The following is a 27,102-nucleotide window of genomic DNA, read 5'->3' as shown; positions in this document are numbered from 1 at the left end:
GGTTGCCTCTTGCTTGATCCCTAAACCCTAGTAGACCTCGGAGGAAGGAGTAAAGAAACCAGCCGGGTGGCTTTCCGGTGCGCTCCCCGCCGCTTCAGGCAGACCCTAGGAGCTCTGGCCGTGAAGCAGGGCGCACCGCGGGGCGCCTGCGAGGGCAGCACTGAATGAGGAGCGCAGCGCAGCGCAGAGCAGAGCGCCCGTTTAATAGTCAGCACAGTCCCAGGAGCCAGCTACCCGGGCGGAGGGGTAGATACGGCCGGATTGGCTGAGCAGGCGAGCGCCTGCTCTCAGGCAGTTTCGGGCTGAGCTTTCTGGATTGGAACCGGATACCGCGCCCGCAGCCCGTCGCCCTCACCCCGCTTGCGGCTAAAGAGGAAGCCGCGGAGTCTGTTTGGCTTTAGGCACTGATTGAAAAAACAACTTTGTGCTCAGTTTACTGGGCATAAAGCGACCCCTTCCCACGCTGCTGCTCGATGACATTTCTCCAGGCTGCGAGGGGCACTGTTACTTACAATGGAAGCGGGCGAGTCCCGCAGAGCCTCGCCTCGCGGGGGCCCAGCTTGGGGGGAGGAGGGGAGTAGGGGAGAGAACACGTAGATGTGAGTTTGCTTTGTCACCGCTCTCTGAGCAACCTGGGGCAAGTCGCTCAGCTCTTCGGGCCCCGGGTTTCTGGTTTCTGGTCTGGTTTGTTTTTGTTTTTGTTTTTTTAAATATATTTTATTGATTTTTTTTTACAGAGAGGAAGGGAGAGGGATAGAGAGCCAGAAACATCGATGAGAGAGAAACATCCATCAGCTGCCTCCTACACACCCCTACTGGGGATATGCCCGCAACCAAGGTACATGCCCTTGACCGGAGTCGAACCTGGGACCCTTCAGTCTGCAGGCTGATGCTCTATCCACTGAGACAAACCGGTGAGGGCGCGTTTCTGGTCTGTTGAACGCGGGGAGGGAACAGAACCTGAATGACGCTCCGGGCAGCCTGGGAACTTGGCCCGGAGCGCGGGGCCGGGACCCCGGGGCCCGGAGCTCCCCCTGCGGGAGCGCGGCGGCGGCGCTCCTCCTCTCCCCTCCGCGTCCCGGGGGCCGCTCCCGCCGGCGGAGGGAGAGAACTGCTGGGCAGGGCGCGCCGCCGAGGGGCCGGGGAAGGCGGCAGAGGGGCCGGGAGTCCGGGGCGCAGCCGAGATCCCCTCCAGGGCAACCTCAGCAGCCGAGGGGACCTCCTCCGGGGCTGCCCGCGCTCTTTCGTAAGTCGACCTGGTCCCGTTGTCCCAGCCGCTGGACCCTGTCTTCCCTGCGACTTTCACTTCACCTCCGGGGAAAGGCTGGGCTGGGCGCCTGTCCCTCTCGAGAGAGGGAGCCGGGGATCTGCCGGGGAAGGGGCTCGGATCCTGGGCTGAGCCTGCGGGGGTCCCCATGGGGGCCGGAGGCGGCTCCGCGGTGCGCAGCAACTTCAGGGCCCGGGCGGAGAGCGGACGCCGGGAGTTCCCTGGAGCGCGGCGGAGGGAGGGCGTCCTGGGAGACCGGGTCCGCGGGTCCGCACCCCGGCCCCGGGCAGAGCGCAGCGGGGTGGCCGAGTGGCCGCGCCCCGGGGTTCTCTCCGGACGCTCCCCGGGGGGAGGACGCGGCCGCCGGGATGCGCCTTTCCCGGGCCGGGGCTCGCCCTCTGGGTCCTTCTGGCCGGAGGGCCACCTCCTAGACTCGCCCAGGTGAAGGGAGCCGAAGGACGGGGTCCCCACGCCTGTGTCTTCGGCCCCGCCCGCTAGCCTTTCCTCGGACCTGGACCTGCAAGACCTGGGCGTCCTGGCCCCCAGGCGGCGGGGGGAGGCGCAGGGGAGGGAGGGAGGCGGCGCCCGCGGGAACGGGCTGCTTCCCCGGCTTCCCCAATAGGACAGAGTGTGTGGCTTGGGGGTGGGGATGTCTCCTAATAGTCCGGGCACCGGAGGCTGCGGGACTGACCGCCCCGCGGCGCCCTGGGCAGGGACGGTCTCCTGCGCTCCGGAGGTCCGGCGCCGGCGGCGGGGCTGGCCGGAGCCCTCCATCCCCTGCGAAGCGGCGGCGCGCTCCCGGCGGGCTGGGGCCCCGGGATCCGGGCCGAGAGGTGCGCACTCCGGGGTCGGCTCACCTTCCTCACTTAGGCTGGCGGGTGGTGGTGCTGTGTCCATTTCAGAACTGCTGTCCCGCCCGGGGGAGGTTTTTTCTCGTGGTTGTAGCCGAGGAAACTTGTGTATTGTGTATTGTGTAGTCCGTGTGGGCTCGTGGGGAGCTGTCGTTAGCCTTGAGGCACTTGTCTTTTTTTTCCGTCCTCAAAATAAAAAAGCAGCAAACTAGACTATTAAGGGAGTTGGGGATAGATCGTATTAAGTGTCCACCTTGTTTGGTAGTCAGGAAAGCCACCCCTTTGGATCTTATCTTGCGCGAACGTGCCCTTTCTATGCAACCACCTATCCCAGGCATTCTAGAGCCTGTCCTTTGCACAGTGCTTGTTGACTGTGCAATGAGGAAGTAAAATCCTTAAAGCTAAGCAGAGAGCAGTTTTTCTGTCGCTGTGAGAAATGGCCAGGTAAGATGCTGTGGAATCATTGTTTAACTTGCATTTGCAGAGAATCACAGAATCGGGCTGTGAGGCACTGAAAGTTTGTGGAAAAGACCAGAGTTTCCTTTGGGAGTTGGGGAGAAGTGTCCCCTCCGGATTATTTCTTGAATCCATTCCTTTGAGAGGTCAAGTTTACAGTTATTTGCTAAATGCCACACAGTAGGCAGAGAGGTGGTTTGTGGGGGTGGATGGCATCATTGGGCAATTAGTCCAAATTCACACTCGATGGCACCAGGTTAAGTACTCTCAGGATAGGGCAGTGCATAGTTATGAAACTAACTTTGCATGATTGTGGGTCACGGAGGCAGGAGCAGGTGGAGACATAAGACTATACAGAGAGTGCCTAGCTTCTGCTCTCTCTCCCTTGAGAATAGCCAACCGGCGGGCCCGCTAGTGCTGGGGGCCTGGAGCTTATAGCACCACGGACTGGAAGTAAAACCATGCCAGCTCCAAAGGCGGGAAGAAAGCAGTAAGAGAGGATTCTGTAATGCGAGGTGGAAAGGTCACTTCATCAGCCCACATTTATTGAGCACGTCCTGTGTGCCTGGCAGCGCTGGGTGCTGTGGGAGCACAGGTGTGCTGGGGTGGAGGAAGGAGGCCTTCCTGGGGAGATGTAAGTTAGAACCTGAAGGATGAGTAGGAGCTGCATAAACTAAGTGGGAGGAGGCAAAGGAGAAAAGGGGGAGTGTGCGGGCCCAGGGAAGGGTGTGCCCTGAGGCTGAGGAGGGGAGAGCAGGGGCTGTTCCAGTCTGGTGTGACCTGGAGTAGGAAGGCACCTGCTGAGGTGGGCAGGTACCAGGGTGAGATGATGCCCGATCTTTGGGCCATCTTGTGGAATTGATCCTCAGGACTGTTTCACGTCTGAAAGTATCCAGGTGAGAGTTAAATTCAAAGTTGCAGTGACTGTGTGGGAAGTGGACTTGTCAGCCCTTCAAGTAGACAGAGCTGGCTCCAGGCCAGTGAGAGGCCTGGTGGCCTGGGCTGAGGTTGTGGCAGCAGGGATGACACACACAGGTGGGTGGATTGACGGCAGACCCCGGAGTGACCTGGTGACTAGCTTTGTGTAGGGTGTGAGAGTGCAGGATGTGAGAGTGCAGTGCAGGGTGATGCCGCTGAGTTTAAGCTTGAGCACTTGGGGATGTGGTGCTGCCATGTGCAAAAGAGGGAACAGTGGAGAAGGGGCGGATTTGGTTTTGTTGACTCTGAGTATTTCTACTCTCAAAGCTTTCTAGGCTTTGAGAGTAGAAATACTTCAGGGTCTGGATACAGCAGGCTGCAGATTACCCTCCAAAGAGCTGGGGGTCACCTGTTGTTTTAAGCCTGGGGTGGGCCGGGGAGGGGTGTGGACCTGGAAGAAAGCCCCTGCCTTCATAGGAAAAGGTGGAGGAAAGCAAGGGCGGTGCTGGATCTCCACCTGAGCTGCAGCGGGAGTGAGCACCGGGTGTGTGTGTGTGTGTGTGTGTGTGTATGTGTGTGTGTGTGTGTGTGTGTGTGTGTGTGTACACACGCGCAGCGGGAATTACCTCCCTGGAAATTGCCCCTTGAATTAGAGGTGGGACAGAGGGTTGGCTTTAAAAAAAAAATATTTATATATATATATATATATATATATATATATATATATATATATATATATATATATATATTTCAGAGAAGAATGGAGAGGGAGAGAGAGAAACATCAATGAGAGAGAATCATTTACTGGCTGCCTCCCGCACACCGCTTAATGGTAATTGAGCCCACCATCTGGGGATGTGCCCTGACCAAGAATTGAACTCGTGACCTCTTTGTTCATAGGTTGATGCTCACCACTGAGCAACACCAGCCAGGCAAGGGCTGGGTTTTTTGAGATGCGAGAGCTGCACACATTGATCTGTGAATGGAATGAGCGAGTGGGAAGGAGGGGATGAACATACGGGATACCTGGAGCCCCTTCCATTCTGGGAGCATTAGGTAAAAACAGGCTGGTCATGCTGGCATTTTGATATCAAACTCATGTAACAAATCTCAACATCTTACTAAGACAAATTTTGAAGCACTTATGTCTATGAAGTTTGAAGTTTTACTTTGTAGATATGCAGATTCAATGATTAGGAGAAACATTGATGGGAATCACACCACAGAGCTGCAGAGTGGCTGAGCGTGGCCCCTGGAGTGGCCCCATCACGTTCTAGCTCTGACCTTGCACAGGCTCCCTGACCTTCCTGCCTGGTCTCCTGTCTCCTGGCCTCTGAAATGGCACCACCCCTAAGGGGTACATGCTCTGAGGTGACTTCTTGCAGGCTTTTGTGAGGATTGCATGTGTGCATTGTGTATGTGCAGTGTCTGTACAATGTATGAATGTGTGTATGATGCATGCACAAGGTAGGCACACGTGCCTCATGAATGCCCAATGTGTGTACACATGCCCCATGGTGCATGTACAATGTGTGTGTGTGTGTATGTGTGTGCGTGTATACATTGTGCCTGGTACGAAGTGCTCAATAAGCCTTAGTGCTGGTAGGTGTATTATGATGATGTCGTTTCCATCACTTCCAGATGTAGAATCTGAGACCTAGAGAATTTTGAGAACCTGTCCAAGGCCTTCAGAGCCAAATAGTAGCAAAGTAAAGGCCAGGATCCCATTTGCCTAACTCAGTGGTCGGCAAACTGCGGCTCTCGAGCCACATGCGGCTTGTGAGCCAGGTTTGCCGCTCTGTTGACTAATGAGTTTGCCGGCCACTGCCTTAGGGAAAAACACTTAAAAAACATGTTAATAATGTGCTGATGTCTTTAACCTTAAGTCAAAACTTCTGGGTAAGGGTAATGCCTCACGCAGTGGTTAGCAAACTCATTAGTCAACAGAGCCGCAGTTTGCCGACCACTGGCCTAACTCACAGGCAGGGGCATCTTTCACTTAGCATGTCAACAAGTGTCAGGTGCCAGATGCTCTTTAAAATTAGCTGTAACAAACAAAATAAATACAGCAAAATCAAATTGATTGTAATAAAAGGATCCCGTGACACTCACCAGAGTGCAGAGGAGCAAAGCAAATATCAGACTTTTCCTAAGCAATGTAGAGATATATGTTTTGTATTAATATTAATTTGCATTGCTTTACATGTCATTTTATATGCATTTCCATCTGCTGGTAGTTTTCCTTGTGAGATCTAAAGTCTGAAGCTTCAAGTACATAAGATCAAACAAAATTAACGAGGAATTAAATGCAGCTGCTTCAAACCCTAATGGGCCCCTGGGAAGGATGGGCTTGGTGTGGGCTTTGGGGAAAGGAGTGGATCAATATTTCCTATTGTAGAAGATGTGAACAGCCAGATACCATTTGATAAAAGCAGGTCACGTCTTAATGTGTGATGAAGCTTTTCTGCTGAGTATACTAGAAAAATAAGGAAATGTGGAAGAAGACCAGAGAGAAATGGCCTATTACATAAAATGCCAGAAGATGAAGCAGAAACAGCAGTCTGCTTTATGAAGCTGAACTAATAAGAAACACTAAGGGTCAGAAAGTAAAGGTGGAACTTTTAAGCATAATCTTAAATACCAATGTGTGGAGTTTTAAAATCGATAAAGTTTCCCTAAATTGGGCTTACTAAGAAATAGGCCAGCCGAAACTGGTTTGGCTCAATGGGGACTGAAGGGTCCCGGGTTCGATTCCGGTCAAGGGCATGTACCTTGGTTGCGGGCATATCCCCAGTAGGGGGTGTGGAAGAGGCAGCTGATGGATGACTCTCTCTCATCGTTGTTTCTAACTATCTCTCTCCCTTCCTCTCTGGACAAAATCAATAAAATATATTAAAAAAAAATAGGCCATTGTCAATGATAGGTCTTAGTAAAAAAAAAAAAATTTAAAAAAAATATATATAACAAAAAATATATATATATTCTATATAATAAAAAGGTAATATGCAAATTAACCCTCACAAGATGGCTGCCTACGACCAGGCCGGCAGGGGGGTTAGTGAGAGATGACCAAACGAATTAACAGCAGGTATCACTTCAAAACGTATGAGGAAGTGGAAAATTGGGTCTCTGAATGTTTTGCCTCAAAACAAGAAAAGTTCTATTGGGACGGTATCCACAAATTACCTGAAAGAGGGCGGAAATGTGTAGCTAGCCATGGTCATCACTATGTTTCTCTTGAAATTATCATGTTTTCTTTGATTACAAAATCTGTATTATTAACTGGTACACCTAGTGTGTGTGTGTGTGTGTGTGTGTGTGTGTGTGTGTGTATGTGTGTGTACCAGTTGTTCTATATATATATATAGAACAACTATGATTCTGCTACTTAGAGCAGTGGCTCTCAAAGTATGGTCCCTGGACCAGCTACATCAGCATCATCTGGGAACTTACTAATTTGCACCTGGAAAATGCAAATTCAGATCTGCTGAATTGGGACCTCTGGGTCCAGCAACCTGCATTTTAATATTTAGAGCCAAGCCCAGTAGTGTGGCTTAGTAGTTGAGTATCAACCTATGAACCCAGGAGGTCACGGCTCAATTCCCGGGCAGGCCACAGGTCTGGTTGCCAGCTTGATCCCCAGTAGGGAGTATGTAGGAGGGAGCCAACCAATGATTCTCATCATTGATGTTTCTATCTCTCTCTCTCTCTCTCTCTCTCCCTCTCTGAAATCAATAAAAAAATATATATATATTAAAAAATATTTAGAGCCAGCTTTCATTCCTCTTGAATTTTCACTTCTTTGGTCTTAACCTTTCATTTCCCTCTTGTGGTCATTAGCTTTTCACTGTGCTGCTTACCTTGTGGAATATTGTGGCCAGACAATTTTCTGTCCCAGGGACTAAACTGGTGGAAGATGCTTTCTAGGATCCCTTTAGGGTTCTGCAGCTCTGTGATCCTCACTCTGGGAGAACCACATTGATTTGGTTTTAGACTTGGTTTTGCTGCCTTTAAAAGAAAAACTCACCTGGCAGTTTTATACTAAACAGAGACTCTTCCAAATAATAGAGCCAGCCAAAACACAGCTGTTCTCCATCGATGCTCCTGTGGAACCACATTTCTCCACCTGGGACAAATGCAGTTGATTTCTTGGACCTAAGTGTGAGTCTTGATCTCTGTTAAGTTTCATCTTACTAGATCTGTTTGTGTCCTATTTCTGTCCCTTTTCGTAGAAACCTTCATGTCCCCTGCCAATTTGGCCGCTGATGTCCTGGCCTGAGGGATTAACACTATGAGCATTTCCCCACAGTTAATGAGGCTTGAAAACTTGGCATCCTTTGCAGTCCTTGTGGGCTTACCATCAGAGCAGTTGTCACCAGTCCCATGGCGGTTTGCATTGAAATGACTGCTGTTCTCAAGTGCTTGCTGGCAGTCTCTCCAGGGAGAGCTGCTCTCACCGGGTGGGCGGGCTTCTCCCAACATCATCCAAGCACCTCCTCAGGAGCTGTTTGTGATGAAGGCTTCTTTCCTGCTCTTATGTTTATACCACCAACTGAGATTTTTTTAATAGGTGACACAGGAGTAATTTTCAACTTATCTACAGTCAGATGAAGCTGAATTCAGAAATTTCAAAAATAATAGGAGGTAAAATTGTGCCTCATTTGTCCTCTCTGCTTCACTGCACTCTCCCTTCTCCCAAGCTCTAGAACTCAAGTCCATATTTAGCCAAGACATTTAAGTTATTTTATAATGTAAAGTTTTGCGCACACATGATTCTTTTTTATTTTTAGGATTTTTAAAATGAAATGTATTGGGGTGAGATGAGTTAATAAAGACATATATGTTGTGTTGGATGCTCACCACCCAGAGTCTGGTCTCCTTACATCACCGTATGTTTGACCCCCCTTCACTTTCTCCCTTCTTCCTTCTCCCTCCACCCCTTCCCCTCTGCTAACCACCATACTGTTATCTGTGTCAATACTGTTTTGTTTGCCCCATATGAGTAAAATCATATGATTCTCATCTTTTTCCATCTGACTTACTTCACTTAGCATGGTACTCTCAAGATACAGCCATGTTGTCGCAAATAGAAATTTTCATCATTTTTATGGCTGAGTAATATTCCGTTGTATGTATGACCCACGTCCCCTTTTTCCAGTCATCATTGAGTTGTTTCCATGTCCTAGATATTGTGAACAGTGCTGCAGTGAACATAAGGGCACATATATCTTTATGAATAGGTGTTTTCAAATTTGGGGGATAGATACCCATAAGAGGGATTGCTGGGTCATATGGTAGCTCTTAATTTTTTGAGGAACCTCCATACTGTTTTCCATAGAGGTTACTCCAGTTTACATTCCCACCAGCAGGTGTGAAAGTTCCATTTTCTCCACACCCTCTCCAGCACTTGCTGCTTCCTGTTGTGCGGATAATAGCCATTTTCACTGTGTGAGGTGGTATCTCATTGTGGTTTTGCTTGCATTTACTTTACAGCTGGTGAGGATGAGCATCTTTTCATATATCTGTCAGCATGATTCTTAAATACGTGATTCTTAAAGGAGTACAACTAGGTAATGTAATTGCTCAAAAAGTGCTTTAAAAGGCAAAAGCAAAACAACTTCATGGCAAGAATACTTTTAGCCATGGTTGCTAGAGCATGAAGCAGTGCCTGAAATTCTATACTGTTCCTTTTTAAATATATTTTATTGATTTTTTTTACAGAGAGGAAGAGAGAGGGATAGAGAGTTAGAAATATCCATGAGAGAGAATCATCAATCAGCTGCCTCTTGCACACCCCCTCCTGGGGATGTGCTCGCAACCAAGCTACATGCCCTTGACCGGAATCGAACCCGGGACCCTTAAGTCCACAGCCCGACGCTCTATCCACTGAGCCAAACCAGTTTCGGCTCTATACTGTTCTTCATGACCCTTATCTAATCCTCCTGGAGTCCTCTTCTTCCTCCCTCCCCCTGCACTGAAAGAGGAACCTTAAACCAAACTGCAAAAATCTCAAAAAAAAAAAAAAAAATCCAAGACTACTTTCTTCTAAGATGCCACCAAACCTCTTTCGAAGGGTTCTCCCTTCCCGCAGCAAATAGAAAAACGTGTCTGGTGCCAGTGCAGCGCTTCGTAACCTCAAGTAAACGTCCATGAACACTCGGTTCTTCTAGCTCTTTGCTCTCATTCCTTCTCTGTCTGTCCCCCTTTGTTGTGTGCTGATCTGGTTAAGGGAGAAATAGACCAGGTGGTCCCTTTGGAGGAGGGCTTCCTGGGCTCAGCCTGCACAGGCGGCCTGTCTGCTTTTGGATAGGCTGGGCCTGTTTCCAGAGGCTCTGTGAACGCTGGCATTTGTCACGGGCATCTGCCAGATGTGGACCACCTGTGACAAAGCTGCTGGTTCAGCTGGCAGCAGAGGGCGGGCACTGGTGCCTAGACCAGGAGGAACAGTCTCAGCACAGGCCCTTGCTTACCCAGGTTTCTTTTCTCTTCCTTCTACATTCATTGCAGCATATTTGGAATACTTAAACTGTTGCATCCTTTTTCTGCCCTCCTCCCATCCCCCCCCCCCCCCCCCCACACACACACACACATTTACTAAAAGGAGAGGCTCTCTCTGCCAGTCGTCATCTTCCACCAGGTTCTCCCTTTCCAGCATCCACCCTGCCCTGCTCTGAGGCAGGCAAAGGCACAGAGAGGTGGGATGGCACACAGGTAGACACAAATTAAAGTGTGAAGACTGGATCAAGAAAACATACTAGTAGAATGATATGGAGCCCTGGCCAGTGTTGCTCAGTAGGTTGAGCGTCATCCCAGGCACCAAAAGGTCACCAGTTCATTTTTTTTTTTTTTAAGAATCATATGGAGATTCTGGAGCTGAAGAAAAGGATGGTGTCCAGGGGAAGATCCTAAAACAGGAGGAACATAAAGTCAATCCCATGGCATGAAAATCCCCGAATAAAAGAAGCATTTCCAACTGCTAGCTAGTGGCCTTTTCTGGGGAATTGCCGCTACAGTAAAATTTAAATGTCACAAAATGACTGGGATTTCTGGAGATTTTGTTCAGGTCACCCAGGACTTCACTGTTTCTCTCTGTATTCTCTTGGGCAGCACAGTTTCTAGTTGTATCTCCCCAGAATCTAGTATAGTGCCTGCCTAGCACATGATGGGACCAGTCAATGTTTGCTGGATGGATGGGCAACCAATTGAAGGGGGATAGAAGTAGGCTATATGAGCATAAAGGCATGTGTATAAGATAGGTACTTAAAGGAAGCGAAAGCAGGGACATGACAGGTGTTTGAACACCTATGTTCATAGCAGCATTATTCGCAAAAGATGGGAGCAATCAATGCAAGTGTCCATGGACAGACAAATGGATAAACAAAATGTGGTCTATACATACAATGGGATATCATTCAGCCTTTAAGGGAAGAAAATGGATGAAACTTGAAGACTTTGTGTTACGTAATCTGAGCCAGTCACAAAAAGGCAAACATTGTCTTATTCCTCCTGTCTGAGGTTCTCAGAGGAGTCCAGTTCATATAAAGAGAAAGTAGAGGGTGGCTGCCGGGGGCTGGGAGGAGGAGAGAAATGGAAGTTTGTGTGTAACGGTGCTGAGTTTCAGTTGGGTGAGAAGTTCTGTGGATGGATGGTGGTATCAGCTACAAAGCCGTGGACGGACTTAATGCCACAGAACTGCACATAAAACCGGTTAAAATTGTAAACTTTATGTTATATATTTTATGACAATAAAATAGTAGAAAATGCATGTATGATCCATTAACTCATAAATATGGAACAACAAAAGTTATTTCTATAACCAGGACGTTAAGCAGGTGATACTCAGGAAGTTTATATTATAGAGAGGCCAGCAGTGACACCAGGCTTGTAAGGATGTTTAAGACGGTGCTGCTCAGAATGGACGTGTGAATCCTTATACAAGGCAGGGGCGTTCAAAGGCATTTAGTCCCCGTTATCTCTCCCCCCCCCCCCCACACACACAAAAAAAAAACCACACACAAGCAAACAAAAAGGAAGCTGTCTTAAAAAGTTTTAAACCTACAGAAAGGTCGTAAGAATAGCACAGTGGGCGGCCATCTGATCCCCCTTGGCAGTGAGAATGCTGAAGGCTTTGATGGGCCTTCAGCATCATTCTGCCTGAGGCGGGGTTGGGGGTGGGGGGGTGAGGGGGATGGAGAGGTGGGGAGGTGGGGGGGAGAAGTGGGGGTTGGGGTGGGGGGGAGGGGGTAGATAGACCCTCAAGGCTGCCTCTGGGAGGCGGTCTCTGTGGGCAGACATGAGGGTGTGGGGTGGCAGTGGCATGTTGAGGATGGAATCCAGTGCCCGCTATGAGGACAGCCCCTGCTCTGTGGCACTCAGGGCTCCTCCTCCGGCTGTTGTTTAACTGCTCTCCGCCCCTTACCCTCAGGCCTGTGTGCCCTGTGGCCAAGAGCTCTGCCCCACGTGCCCCTGTGAGTCAGGCCCTGGCCCTCTCTCACTGATGAGGAAGCAGGGGGGTGACGAGATTAGTGACAGCTGGTTAGGGCAGTCAGGACTGAAATTCAGACCTGTCCACTTTACATTCCAGACGCATTAGGTTGTACACAAAGGTAGAGCAGGAGGGTAAGATGGGGAGGGGGGTGTCAGTGTGTGGCAGGGAGGAGAGGAATGGGGTCAGGCAGGTCGGGGAGGAACGGGAGAGTGACTCACAGCGGCTCAATGTGGTTCAGCCTACAGACACTGATATCTTTTCTTTGTAACACGTTTGTTAGAACCAGCTCTCCAGAAGGCTGCTCGCCTGTAAGGTGACTTTCAGAAAGCATGTGGCCTGCCCGCTGCCTATGGCCAGAACCAGACCAAAGGAGGTTTGCCATAAGCTGAGTCGTGCTTCCCTGAGGTTTGGTGAGCAGGCTGCCCCGTTCATGCCAACATTAGAGTTAGTTCGGGAAATCTTGGAGTCTGCTTTCCTTCCAATGTTTACCCAAAGCCTCCATCTGCCTCTCCATACAGATGGGTGAGACAGACATTCAGCATCATCTGAGACACATAATTTTGCACTTGGCTATATATGGGATTGTACTGTTGTATAAGTGGACCCGTTAGCGTGGTTTAAATTTAAGCGTGCGTGCGTGTGTGTGTGTGTGTGTGTGTGTGTGTGTGAAACACTACTCTTTCCATATGGTCATCTTAAACATAGAAGGGTGTTGTTGTTTTCTCATAGGATGACGCAGAGTGGGTCCTTGCTGCTGCTGGCTCAGTGGATGGAGGTTTGGGGGCTGAGGGCTCTGATACTCGCTTGACCTGGTGCTTCATGGTGCCGAGATGGCAGCTACAAGGCTAGCCGCCATGTTGGGGTTCAGGTAGAAAAATGGACCGAGGGGATCGATAACCAATGGCATAGGTCCCCCCAGGTTAGGGTTTTCATAGAACTTTCTCAGAGACGGCATGATGGCTCACTGGCTGGTCCTCTATAGCAGTGTTTCCCAACCTTCTCTCATGATGAGAATCACCTGGTGGAGTTGTTAAAACACAGATTCCTGAATCCCAACTAAGAAGTGCTAAACTAGAATTTTTGAGAACATATAGGTAAAATTGCATACCTAACTTAGTGCTCTGTATATAAAATCTGTCTTAGAGCACTAGTTAAGTATACAATTTTACCTATATGTTCCCAAAAATTCTAGTTTAGCACTTCTTAGTTGGGATTCAGGAATCTGTGTTTTAACAACTCCACCAGGTGATTCTCATCATGAGAGAAGTTTGGGAAACACTGCTCTATAGAATGGAGGCGGGGGGAAAGGCTTTTAGAGGGGCACGTTTCTGCTACAACAATACAGGGCTCTCCTGTTACAGAAGGAAGGGAGGAGAGGTAACTGCCTTCTCTTCCGCAGCCATAGGTAAAAGCTTGCAGGTCTGTTTCTGAATCTCACCTCATTGATCCCTCCATTCTAGCACAGCACCACATGGTTCCGATGATTGTAACATTAGAATTTGTATGAAAATCTGAAGCGTCTGCTTTTACTGTACTCTATTGTTGGCATAAGTTTGCTTAGATTTTTGTTGTTGTTTTGTTAATCTTTACTGGAAGATATTTTCCCATTGATTTTTAGAGAGCGTGGAAGAGAGGGAGGAGGAGAGAAACATGAATGTGAGAGAGACATTATGGATTGGTTGCCTCTCACACACGCTGGATTAGGTTGGGGGAATTGAACCTGCAACCCAGGCCTGTGCCCTTGACCTGGAATCGAACAGGTGACCTTTCAGGGTGTAGGTCAACACTCTAACCACTGAGCCACTGGCCAGGGCAAGATGTTTAGTTTTTTAACTTAACAGTCTTTTAAATTCTTTATTATATTAACCTAAAATAAAACCTATAATACATGTTGAGAAGAAATAAATGGGTTAAGAAAGTTACTGCCACTTTGTTAACCTGTTTCTTTAAGAAGAAAACAAGGACTTGAGAGAGTTGAGGAGGGTGATCAGACACTCCTCCTACATTGAGGGATGTGAGGGGCCAGTCAGGCCAGGGCCCGAGGGAAAGCGGTCTGACATGGGGATAGCTATACGAAGGTCCTAGGCAGGGAAGAAGCTGGTGTCCTAGGAAATTGTCCAGGCTGGTGCTGCTTGGAGCAGAATAAGATGAAGCTGAGAGGAGGGCAGGGCAGGAACCACTGGGCCCTGTGGCCATGGGAACAATTTCTGATTACATTCTAAGTGCAGTGAAACCCCAGTGGAGGGTTTTAAGTGTTGGGAGTGAGACTGGGGGGCGGAGGGGTTGTTGATCGGACTTATGTGTTTAAAAGACCTTGCTGGCTGCTGTACAGAGAATGGATTAGAGGGAAGCAAAGGAAGCTGGTGAGGAGGTTACTTCCTAGGAGGGCAGGAGTGGATGCTGCCGTGGATTAGAGAGGTTCTGATGGAGTGGAAAGGGGTGGGTGGATCCAGAATCCTTTCTGGATGCTACTGTCAAGAGCTTAGAGAGGCAGCCCCACATTGTGGTTAAAAGTATAGGCTCTATGCCCGGCTGGTGTGGCTCAGTGGTCGAGCATCAACCTATGAACCAGGAGGTCACAGTTCAATTCCTGGTCGGGGCACATTCCTGGGTTGGGGGCTCGATCCCAGTGTGGGGTGTGCAGGAGGCAGCCAATCAATGATTCTCTCTCATCGTTCATGTTTCTATCTCTCTCTCCCTCTCCTTTCCTCTCTGAAATCTATAAAAAATATATATATTTTTAAAAAGTGTAGACTCTAAAATTGGGCCATAGTTGAGAATACTGGCTCCTCCACATCTATCTTCTGTGATTCAATTTCCTGATCTGAAAAATGAGGATAATGACAATACCGACCTCATAGGCATATTGAGTGGAATCTATAATAATAAAAGCATAATATGCTAATTAGACCGGACTGCCGAATAATCTTCCAGACAAACTTCTGGGCAACCTTCTGGACGACCCTCTGGACAAAGCCGGGGTTGTGAAGGCCGAGGCAAGCCGAAGTGGCTGTGAGGGCTGAGCTTGCACAAATTTCATGCATCAGGCCTCTAGTAAACAAGAAACTGTAAATAGTTCTAGTGGTCGGCAAACTCATTAGTCACCAGAGCCAAATATCAACAGTAAAACGATTGAAATTTCTTTTGAGAGCCACATTTTTTAAACTTAAACTTCTTCTAACGGCACTTTTTCAAAATAGACTCGCCCAGGCCGTGGTATTTTGTAGAAGTGCCATACTCAAGGGCCAAAGAGCCACCTGTGGCTCGCGAGCCGTGGTTTGCTGACCACAGATCTAGACAATTAGGAGGGGCAGTTATGTGCCCATGACTAGAGCAGCATGGAGACCTGTGTTGACTTTGGCCGGAGGAGGCTGTCGAGCCTGGCTGGAGAGAATACTGCCTGGAGGGGCCCAGATATGTCCAATCCCTCGAGGGGCTCCGGTGGGTGCACAAACGTGTATGCAATGGGAAAACATGTTCCCAGCATCCCAAGAATGGAACGGTGTTAAATGATGGGTTGGAATTTGGACTCGGTCACCATTAAAGTCCTTGTCCGTTTTTTAATTTTGCTCCCAGGCTTATCAGAGTGTGGGTTAATTCATCCAGCCTTGGTGGAGAAGGCTCAGGAAAGTAAATGCTATTCTTCAGATGTCTTCTTCCTATAGAGAAGTGTGCTGACCCCTGTTCAAAATCACCCTCTAACAATTTAAAGTCCCAGTTTAGATTAGGACTTGTTCACAGTATACTGTGAAATGAAAGAAACATAAGACAGTGCGATATAGTGAGATTTCTTATTAAAAACAAGCTTAAAAAAAACACAAAACCAACAACAAAAAACAAAACAAAACAAAAACACCCAACAAGATGTATTGAAAACAGTCTGGAAGGACACACCGCCCACAGAGTGTTCTCACACGGGGGGGGGGTGTGTGGATTACTAAGGAGTTTGTATTTTTCTCTGAGACTTTTCTGACTTTCTGGTTTAATGAAGATGTTGACTTTCATAAACAGAGAATGGAAAAACCCTTTCCTTTCCTTTCTGATACTATCCCCTCTTATCATTTAGGACTGTTTGTTCTTAATTTGTATTGTCTCGTATTTTGCCTCCTTATTGTTTCTGCTCTCAGTTGGATAATTGTTGTTGCAATCTTCCTCTAGAACCATGGTCGGCAAACTGCGGCTCTTGAACCACATGCGGCTCTTTGGCCCTTGAGTGTGGTGGCTCTTCCACAAAATACCACAGCCTGGGCGAGTCTATTTTGAAGAAGTGGCATTAGAAGAAGTTTAAGTTTAAAAAACGTGGCTCTCCAAAGAAATTTCACTCGTTGTGCTGTTGATATTTGGCTCTGTGGGCTAATGAGTTTGCCAACCGCTGGGCTAGAACAATAAGAACGGAAGGCCACCTGCACAGGAGACCTGCCTTCCTGCTCCTTTGCAGACTCTTTCGTTGCCGTGGGGGGGGGGGGGGGGGGAGGGTGCAAGGGGAGGGAAGGAAATTCATCTTGGCTGGGTCATCCTCCGGCTAGCGGTTGTGCTCCAAAACTTTCTCTGGGTTCAGTGATGTGCAGAGAACCCCTGGCTTTGTTGAAATCAAGGAGCTGGGTTCAGTAGAAGGACCTTAGCTCATGCAACTGGATGAGGGGTTTTTCTTTTTGTTTGTTTGATGAGTGAGCTCATCTTTTTTTTTATTTTTTAATATATTTTATTCATTTTTTACAGAGAGGAAGAGAGAGGGATAGAGATTTAGAAACATTGATGAGAGAAACATCAATCAGCTGCCTCCTGCACACCCCCTACTGGGGATGTGCCCGCAATCAAGGTACATGCCCTTGGCCGGAATCGAACCTGGGACCTTTCAGTCCACAGACCGACGCTCTATCCACTGAGCCAAACCAGTTTCGGCAAGTGAGCTCATCTTTATAATAGTGTTCTTAAGTGATGATTCTTCTTTGTAAGACTTCAGCAAGAAACAAAATCTTAACACTTCTAAATCAATAAACTCTTCAAATCCTGTTTTCACACAGACATGATGATGCAAAGTTTAAGAAGTTGAAGGTGGCCCACAAAGGGAATACAGTCTCCACCCAGAGAGAGAGTTCCTCCAGAAAGTTTTCTGACATAATTAGTGATTCTCAGAGCCCAAATGGTGTCACTGCCCCTGCAAAACAGATGAGTCAGTAGGTACACGGAGACAGGACACGAGGCGGGAATGTCTTGGGATGAGCTGGCTTTCTTTTCCTTCAGAGCCTTCCTCGGGCTGGGAGATTGACTCATCTCTCCCTTCCCACCGGGATTGGCCCCCGCCTCGTTCCCCATGTAAATAAATAATCCCTAAACGGGTGGAAGGCTCAGGACTTCAAACGTGGTTTGCTATTCATTTCTGTCCCAGCTTTAGGACAGTTAGATAAGACATAATAATGAAAGAGTTTAGTCAAGGACCAAAACTGTTGTGGAAAATACAGTTTTTCTTTCGATGCCAAGAGACAGTATTAGCTAATGGGTTAAGGGTGCATCTCTGGAATGAGACTCTCTGGGTTCATGTTCCAGCTAAAAAAACTTTCTAGCCCTGTAGCCTGGGGCAACTTCTCAATCTCCTTGTGCCTCAGTTTACTATCTTGTCGGGAGAGTAAAGGTGGTGCTAGTTCACTGGTCTGTTGAGAGGGTTGAATTCTTACATGCAGAGCACTTAGAACAGTGTCCTGAGTAGCAACTCCATTGAATGAGTCTACATTAATAATAATGATATTATCAAATTCATAAAGAGCATTACATGGAGGCATTCAGGCATTATTCATTCCAAAATAGTGAATTTATGTTGAGACTTTTAGGGGGAATAGAAAGTAGGTTGAAAAATAAGACAGGATGCCAAAAGTCTGGGGAAAATCTAAAAAAAAAAAAAAAAAAAAAAGTGCTTACCACTGAGAAACAGTAGTGTCTGGGCATGAGGGTGGAGGTGGTGGGGAGGAGGGGACGGAACCACGGCTGGCATGATCTGGGCTGTGCTGAAGCACTGCGCATGCATCCCCTTGTTCAGCCCCAAATTCCTCAGGGGTTGCTGCTATTATTAACGTCCAACCACCAATGAGGATGCAGAGGTCGAGGGGCTTGTCCAGGACCGAGGTGCTCGATGGGCCGTTCCTGAGGGGTAGAGGCCTCTCCTGAGCTGAACCCAATGGCTTCAGGATCCCACGTGGATTCCTCTTCTTCCCCCCACAGCCCCCAAGTGAGCTCTTAGCTCTCCACAGCTTCCTCCTTTCCAAAAGCATTCCACCTCTCACTTTGACTGGAAGAGTAAAAGTCAGTTATCTCCTTAATGCCGTCTACATGGAATTATCTAGTGAATTCTTTTCATTAAAAAACCCCACAAAGTCAGCTCACCCTCCCAGACTTAGAGTCTGGCAGGCTGGGCATGGGAAGAAAAGAGGCCTGATCACGTGTGCTTGTAGAGTGACCCTGTCACAGGGTCTCCTGAACCCTCATAGCAGCTGGGGGGAGGGGTGCCAATCCCACTTTGAGGTCAGAAAACCGGGCTTCCGAGGTTGGTTTGATCAGCCTTGCAGCTACTAAGTGTTTCTCCAGGGATCAAGCCCAGGTCTGTGGCATCCTGCAGCCCACACAGGCACTTCCTTTCCTCTCTCCCAAGTGGCCCCCCTCCAACCTGTAGGAGTTTCTGGAAGGAATTGCAGGTGTGTAGGGAGGCAGCAGGAAAGGGAGGGGCCTGGAGGGGGCCGAGGCCACCTAATCTGCAAATATGGCCTGTGGGCCCCTCATTCTTGGTGCCCAGGCTAAACCTTCTTCAGTACCTTTCTTCCAGTCTCCCTCCTCCAGTTCATGACTACCATCCCCTTCTTTCCCTGGGACAGGAAGCATGCACTTCCAGGACATGTCTGGAGTTTGCAATCGCTGACTTAAGGAGAGTGCGTTGAGGAGCTGCTAATGGCTGTGGCCATTTAGCCCTGAGTGCAATTATAACTACTTAGCTGGGTGCACCTTTGTGCCTGCTATTTCCCTTAAGGCTGTAAACAGCACCTGGAAGGGCTGGGGGAAATGATGATTTTGGGGGAAAGCTTCATTCAACATCCTGTTGGGTTTTTATTGAATTATCCAAATAGACCCTATTTCAGCTGCACTCTGGTGAGCAAACCTCACCGTCATTTCCTTCTCAGTTCCGCCGACATCACCAGGAACTGAACCCATGTGGAGATAGGCTCCACGCCAGATCAGGCTTCCTTCTCTGCCTGGGCGGGTGGGAAGGGAAATACCCTTCTCCCCTGGGTGAGAGATTACTTGTAATCTCTATAATAAAAGCCTAAGCAACCGGTACAGCCGAATGACCAGAACGACTGGTCACTATGATATGCACTGACCACCAGGGGGCAAACATTCAATACAGGAGCTGCCCCCTGGTGGTCAGTGCACTCCCACAGGGGGAGCGCTGCTCAGCCAGAAGCCAGGCTCACTGCTGGTGAACGCAGCCTGGTGGCAGGAGCCTCTCCTGCCTCCGAGGCAGCACTAAGGAGCAGCGAGCCGAGCTGTAAGGAGCAAGCAGGCGGGTGGTAAGAAGCAAGGGATCCTGGATTGTGAGAGGGATGTCCGACTGCCAGCTTAGGCCAGTTCCCTGGCAGGGGGAGAGGGAGTCAGGCCTAGGCCAGCAGACAGACATCCCCCGAGGGGCCCCACACTGCGAGAAAGTGTGGGAAAACTGACTCCCAATGAACAAGGCGACAGACACAAATTACAACCCCAGACGCCGGAGCACATTTTGGGGATTTCGTGTTGTGTCTATGGCCATACCACCCTGAACACACTCGATCTCACCAGAATTGGGTGTTGTGACAACCTTAGAGATTAATCAATCTCCAAACAAACAATCTTATCTCATCATTGTCCTAATTCATGTAATTAGGCATAAATAGAAAGCAACTTACATAAACGGATAGAATTAGAATGAATCTTACCCAAATGAATTTTTTTGCTTTTTCTTTTCTTACTTTATTGATCCATGAAATCTCAAATTAGCATTAGTTAATAGTTCCCACTGATAACCACGGTGATTAAAGTGAAAAGCCCTCCCATTGCTAAAGAGGTTTATAAAGGCTCCCACAGCTGTCATGTCATGTATGAAGTGCCATTTAATTATCAGCTTCACACTTAAGTAAAAAGGCAAAGGCCGCATCTGGTCCCACCGCCCTTTACCGGGGCCCCCTCTGCACCACGCTTCCCCGAGCCTTTCTGAGAACGGAATGCCTGGAGTACACACTTCTGACTCCAAGCTGCTGCCGGAGAGGCTGAGTGGGGCTAGGAGGCCTGGCTGCCTGCCTGCCCAGAGAGCGAGGTCACAGGGCACCCAGAAGGGAGAGGTGGCAAGCACACTCTGGGTCCCATGTCTGAGCTTCAGTAGTGAGGGACCAGAGTATTCCTTCCCCAAATATGCTAAGCAGAAATGCAAACAATATAAATGACATAGTACTAAAATATCTGTATATTTTTAAAAATATATATATTTTTATTGATTTGAGAGAGGGAGAAAGAGATAGAAACATCAATGATGAGAGAGAATCATTGACTGGCTGCCTCCTGCACACCCCACACTGGGGATCGAGCCCAAAATTCAGACATATGCCCTTCTGGGAATTGAACTGGTGACCTCCTGGTTCCTGGATCAACACTCCCACTGAGCCAAACCCGGCTGGGCTATATTTTAGTAGTTTACATTATTTTCCATTCTACTTGGTAAGCAACATCTCTCAAAATTAGATATAGTTAGTACAGAATACCACAAAATACCACCATTCTACATAGTTCCATTTCCTTATTTCTGGATTCTCTCAAGGCAAGAAACTTGTTTTAATCTTTATTGTTGAAAGTATTACATATGTGCCCTTCCCCCGGAATTCCCTTCACCTCTTCCAGCCCGCCCCCTGCCCTCTACCCAGGCCTTCGCCACCCTATTGTCTGTGTCTGTTGAAGTAATTTTATCTTCATGTTTCCACTGATTTATTCCTTTTGCCTCTTACAGAATGAAGATATCCAGATGTTGTATTAAATACCCCCTACAGCAGAAAGTTTTCATCCTGTTCTTAGCCCTGTGGCTGTTCTCCTTGTTGAAGCTTCTGAATGTGGGAAGACTCCTCTTCCCCCAGAGAGGTATTTACTTGGTAGAGCACTTCCTCAGTACCTCCCCTTTTGTAAGGAACAGATACACCCATGTTAGCCACGAAGTCCGATATAAAGTTAACTGCTCGGGAGTCTATGAACAGGAGCCTTTGGAAATTGGCAAGACTCTGGAGATTAGAAGAAGAGACATCATCGACTTGGATGATGATGATGTTGTGGCAATGACCAGCAATTGTGATGTTTATCAGCTCCTAAGAAGGTACCATCAAAAGCTCATTTCAAGGGAAGAGAAGAGGTTCCCAATAGCCTATTCTTTGGTGGTTCACAAAGATGCAATCATGGTTGAAAGGCTAATCCACGCTATCTACAACCAGCACAATATTTACTGCATCCATTATGACCGTAAGTCACCCGACACCTTCAAAGTCGCCATGAACAATTTAGCTAAGTGCTTCTCCAATATTTTCATTGCTTCCAAATTAGAGACTGTGCATTATGCCCACATCTCCAGACTCCAAGCTGATTTAAATTGCTTGTCAGATCTTCTCAAGTCTTCGGTTCAATGGAAATATGTTATCAACCTGTGTGGGCAAGACTTTCCTTTGAAGTCCAACTTTGAACTAGTGTCTGAGTTGAAGAAACTCAATGGAGCAAATATGTTAGAGACAGTGAAACCCCCTAAAAGTAAGACGGAAAGATTCACTTATCACCATGAACTCAGACAGGTGCCTTATGAGTATGTGAAGCTACCAGTAAGGACAAACATCTCCAAAGAAGCACCCCCTCATAACATTGAGGTATTTGTTGGCAGTGCTTACTTTGTGTTAAGTCGAGCATTTGTTAGATATGTCTTCAACAGCTCCCTCGTTAAAGACTTTTTTGCCTGGTGTGAAGACACCTACTCGCCTGATGAGCATTTCTGGGCTACCTTAATTCGGGTGCCAGGAATCCCTGGGGAGATTTCTCGGTCAGCCCAGGACGTGTCTGATCTACAGAGTAAGACACGCCTTGTCAAGTGGAATTACCACGAAGGCCTTTTCTATCCCAGTTGTACTGGGTCTCACCGCCGAAGTGTGTGCATCTATGGAGCAGCAGAATTGAGGTGGCTTATCAAAGACGGACATTGGTTTGCTAATAAATTTGATTCTAAGGTGGACCCTGTCTTGATTAAATGCTTGGCAGAAAAACTTGAAGAACAACAGAGAGAGTGGATCAATTTGTCTTCAGAAAAGTTATTTATGGATAAAAATCCCACCATCTCGTCATGATAAAATCATGATGGAAACAAGGCATCTGATACATGGAGTTAATATGGAGTTGTATACTATCCCACATGAGCTTAACTTCCTAACTGTTTGAAAGGGATCTGAAATTCCATGCACAAGGGAGAGTGACTTAGCCTTTGGTGACAGTTAGCCTGTAGTTGGTTGAGTACTTTTGTTTGTTTCTTTAAAAAACAAAGTTTTTAAAACATTGATTTCAGAAAGGAAGGGAAATGGAGAAAGAGAAACATCAATGATGAGAGAGAATCATTGATTGGCTGCCTCCTCCATGCCTCCATTGAGCCTGCAGCCCGGGCATGTGCCCTGATCAGGAATTGAATCACAACCTCCTGGATCATAGGTCAGTTCTCAGCCACAGAGCCATACCAGCTGGGCCTGTTTGTTTCTGCCTGTAATTCCACTGAGATAAATCAGGGTTCTTAAACAGCCATCAGATACTTATTGATCTCCTACTGAATGCCAGACAATTTTTTAGAGGTGTGTAGCAATTAAGTCCAAGCTTTAATGACTTATACAATGCTTTCAAAGGAATATGCCTTTCCCTACTCACAAAGCAACCTTAATATCTTAAGTTCTGCACATAACCTGGGTCCTGCTGAATAAGTTTTGGAGTGTGGTAATCACCCATATAAACCTCCCATTTCAGAATAGCATTTAAGTACAGTGACCAATACACCACTTGTCTCTTAATTCAATTCATTCAACTTTTTCTAACCATTAGAATATTAGAAGGAGGGACTTTATTACCTCAGAAAATCTCCAAAATGTCCAATTTCCTGCTTGCTAAAGCATAATTTACCTTTTAGTGCCTCACTCATTCCATTCAGGGTCCAGAGACCCTGTGGGTGTGGCATTTATAGTGTCTGAATGTTGGGAGGTGTTTGGGGTAAGTAGAGAGATTGAGACAAAGACAAAAGTGGTATCTGAAGAGGAACAAAGAGATTTATATGACTTTAGCATCATGTTACACAATGGTGCCATGATGGCCTCCTTTTAATTCAGTTGTTTCTTCAAAGCACATTTCCTGATTAAAAATGAAAATTGATTAATACTCAAAGTATTATATTCCAGAACATTGGTCCTAAGTCTTCCAGTTCATAGATTACCATTACATATAAGTTTCTTTATAATGAACTTAGTATACTTTTGTTTTATGGAACTATCAAACTCAGAATCACTGGATTTTCTTGAAAAGGCTAAATGAAATATGACAGCTTTCAAAACTAATTATTATGGTCATTAAAATAAATTTCTTCTTCAGCAACTTAAAAGTGGAACCCAAACTTAAAATTATGAAAGCTCATAGCTTAGATCCAGAGAGAACAAGCTTATTTTCCTAAGGATATAGCAAGAATATTGATTAAAGATATTTTGTAAAGCCTACACCTTAGATAACTAGGAGTGAGTCAAATATAAACCTATTGTAATGCAACTGTGGTGCTGGAGGTGAAATGGGATAGGAGCAGGGTTTTTATGTCTCGGGAAATCAAGGATCTCATAAAAATTTCTTGGTGATCTTATGTTTCCTTGTCAGCCTCAGGGACTAAATGAAGATGTAGCAATCAATGCCAGTGTGATACTATTGGGAAGATTGAAGTATTTAAATACTTTTTAAGATGTCTGTGAAATGAACTCTGATTGTTTTAAAGTTTATGATACTGACTGCCAAGGGGCACCATTGTCTCCCTTGAACTCACTTTTCTTTTCTTTCCCTTGCCTGCTTCAAAAACAGTTATTCTTCAGAAAAAAAATCACCAAGTCCTTGTTCTTAAAGAAAAGTGACTGTTGGGCAGAGCTGGATTCTGCAGATGCACTTATCAGGTCATTAGTGTGTGTGACTGTGACAGCTGTCACTTTGCTCTTTGAAGTGAGCACTGGATTGCCTATCCTGGCTTTGCCTACCTCCACCCAGCCCGGTCACCACACTGCTGTCTGTGTCCGTGGGCTAATCTTTTCACCTTCCTTCATCCAGTTACCCCATCCCCCTCCACTCTGAACTCTTGTCAGTCTGTTTCATATATCCATGCCTCTGGTTCTATTTTGTTCATCAGTTTTTTATTTATTAGAGTCCACATTTAAGTGAGATCATATTGTATTGTCTTTGTCTGGCTTACTTCACTTAGCATAATGCTCTCCGGGTCCATCCATGCTGTCACAAAAGGTAGGAGTTCTTTTTTATAGCTGCATAGTATTCCATGGTATAAATGTACCACAGCTTTATTATCCACTCAACTACTAATGGGCACTTGGGCTGTTTCCAGTAAATAATATTGCTATGAAGTGTTTTGAATATAGGGACAAATTATTGAAGTGTCAGGGAACAACAGCCTTATAATAAGGCTAACATAGATCCAACACCATTGTTAGACTTAACCATTTACCTTTTTGAGGGGGGAAAAACACACAATTTTTGAAATATAAAAAGGAGCTACGGTTGCAGGGGCAATGTCTGGAACCAAATCCAGGTATGCAGAAACTCTAGTCACTCCATGTGGGGCTTCTTCTAAGCCAATATGATTAGCACATTGGTTTCGTGGCTTAGACTGGGAGAATGAATTAAAGTACTTTTCCTATTATCCAGGTTTAAGTACACAAGATCCTGATGCAGTCTTGGTTTTTATGCCTTTGGTCATCAGAATAAATGCAAATACTGAAAAACAAATGTCGACCTCCTGGTCCAGTGTCTTGCCTCCCAGGAGGAACGACTCTATTTCTTGTTCCTCGGGAAATTTGCAAGTCATTAATCAGTGTAATTCCATGTTCAAATGAAACATGGAACACGAAAAGGTGGCAGTGCCTTCTTTTATTTCACAGACACATTTCTCAGGATTCCTTATCTAGCCTTCAGGGAGCTGGTCAGAACATGCCCTGGCCTCAGGGACTCTGCAGAATCCCTACTTGCCTCCCAGCCTGACCCTTCCCTACAGCCTTTCTGCATGATCCCCCCTGGTCTGGAGGATGTCCTGCAGTCTGTGTTTTATCATTATTCTTTGCATAGTATTTATTGAATCTACACTCTTAAGTTATTTGGTGATAAGACCAGGACCATGGGGTTTGTAAAGTGTATCAAATAATATTAATGAAAGTTATACCAAATATATATATATATATATATATATATATATATATATATATATATATATATATATATCTCACAGAACAAACTACTGTAATATTATAATAAAGACCCATGCTGCTGCTATTCTTAATGTTTTGGTTGTTTTAAGTGAAATATTTATATAAGTGTTTAAATTTGTAGAGTTAAACCTGAAGATTTATCTTGCCTTCCAGAATGTTATGATTTGATATGTATTCGATGAAATGACAATCTTCTTTGTGAATGTAAAGTGGATGAATGTACCTATGAATGTTACAGCTGTTTTTGCGGTTGATGATGATGATGGAATGGGAGTTTTGATTTTTTAAAAACATTTTTATCAACTGATCTCTAAGTCTCTTACTGTGTGTTACTATTTTCAAAATACATATTTCCCATTATAAAAGTTTTAAATAGATCGGAATTGCATTGTGTGTTTGCTGCTGCCAGATGTTAATTCTCCAGTGTTGTAAAATAAAATGTTCCCCAAATATTTCATGGTGTTGCCTTTTTCTGGTTGAGCTATTTCCCCACGCAGACTCGTTCAGTTTATGATACTTGCCCAGTATGTGAAGACCCCAGCCAGTTTCACTGCTGAGTGGAAGAAATTCAGTCTGTGTACACCATATAGCACATAGGCACACAAACATGAATTGTTTAATTTTACAAAGTCTCAAAGGATCGTCCAGGATTTCCCTGTCTTCATCCTCTTTCAGGTTGGTTTCTCTAAGATTCATTATCTAGAATCTAATTATCTAGATTCTAGATAAATATTTGTGTTTGCTTGGTTACTTTGTGGAAGTTCTTAATAAGGCATTGAGAGCCCTTTCTCGGCTCTCCCTGAGTCCCTGGAAAAGCCAGACTTGCTGTCCGCAACAAGACTCCTGCCAGCCTTGAGCCCTGTGGACAGGAGGCCTGGCTGGTGGGTAATGCCTGACGAGCTTCCCTCTGTCCTAGCGTGACCTTCTCCAGGTCTACTGGACTGCGGGATATTTGGCATTATTCATCCACACGCCCCTGCCCTCGCTCTGAAAATCCCCTCATCTGTTTGATTTTTTTCACCCTTTCTAAAGCAATGACAGCCACCAGCCTTCCTCGCTGGCAAGGAGCATGCGTATCCCACTCATAAATTAGCCATCTCAAGGAGTAAGGCGATTGTAGGAATCTTCAAAAAGAAATTGACACCTGCCGAGGCCGTTTTGGCTCAGTGGATACAGCGTTGGCCTGCAGACTGAAAGGTCACAGGTTCAATTCTGGTCAAGGGCATGTACCTTAGTTTCGGGCACATCCCTACAAGGGGGTGTGCAGGAGGCAGCTGATCGATGTTTTTCTCTCATTGATGTTTCTAACTCTCTATCCCTCTCCCTTCTTCTCTGTAAAAAAAAAAAAAATCAATAAAATATATTTAAAAAAAAAAATAAATTTATACCTTCTCTTCAGCTGAGGTTAGTTCTAGCTCTTGCCAAGCTGGACAATCATACAAAGCAGAGTAATCTCACAGAAGAATTTGGATTTTTTTTTTTTTTTTTTTTTAGTAGTGGTGGAAAGGATGAGTAAGTCTCTCCAGCATCGTATGAAAGACCACAGGCTTGATTCCTAGATAAGCAGTTCCATATTTCTTTAAT

General features: G+C 46.4%; 1 protein-coding gene across 3 annotated transcripts; it reads left to right on the top strand.

The window, feature by feature from the left end:
• The first annotated feature begins 754 nt into the window (after window positions 1-754).
• Window positions 755-25,440, top strand: GCNT4 (glucosaminyl (N-acetyl) transferase 4). 3 transcript variants are annotated; one of them, XM_084880939.1, is made up of 2 exons: window positions 755-914; window positions 21,000-25,440. In XM_084880939.1, exon 2 carries the CDS (start codon window positions 21,001-21,003, stop codon window positions 22,363-22,365), a length of 1,365 nt encoding a protein of 454 aa, XP_084737065.1. In that variant the 5' UTR covers window positions 755-914; window position 21,000; the 3' UTR covers window positions 22,366-25,440. The 3 variants fall into 3 exon arrangements, with proteins under 3 accessions (XP_084737065.1, XP_084737066.1, XP_084737064.1); XM_084880940.1 differs by lacking the exon at window positions 755-914 and adding an exon at window positions 1,101-1,246; XM_084880938.1 differs by lacking the exon at window positions 755-914 and adding an exon at window positions 1,889-2,100.
• Window positions 25,441-27,102: the final 1,662 nt, after the last annotated feature.

This window comes from Pipistrellus hanaki, assembly GCF_964339955.1.
Source record: "Pipistrellus hanaki genome assembly, chromosome: 4".
NCBI lineage: Eukaryota > Metazoa > Chordata > Mammalia > Chiroptera > Vespertilionidae > Pipistrellus > Pipistrellus hanaki.
Note: the sequence above shows the minus strand (reverse complement) of the source record. Positions and strands in the feature narration are given on the sequence as shown.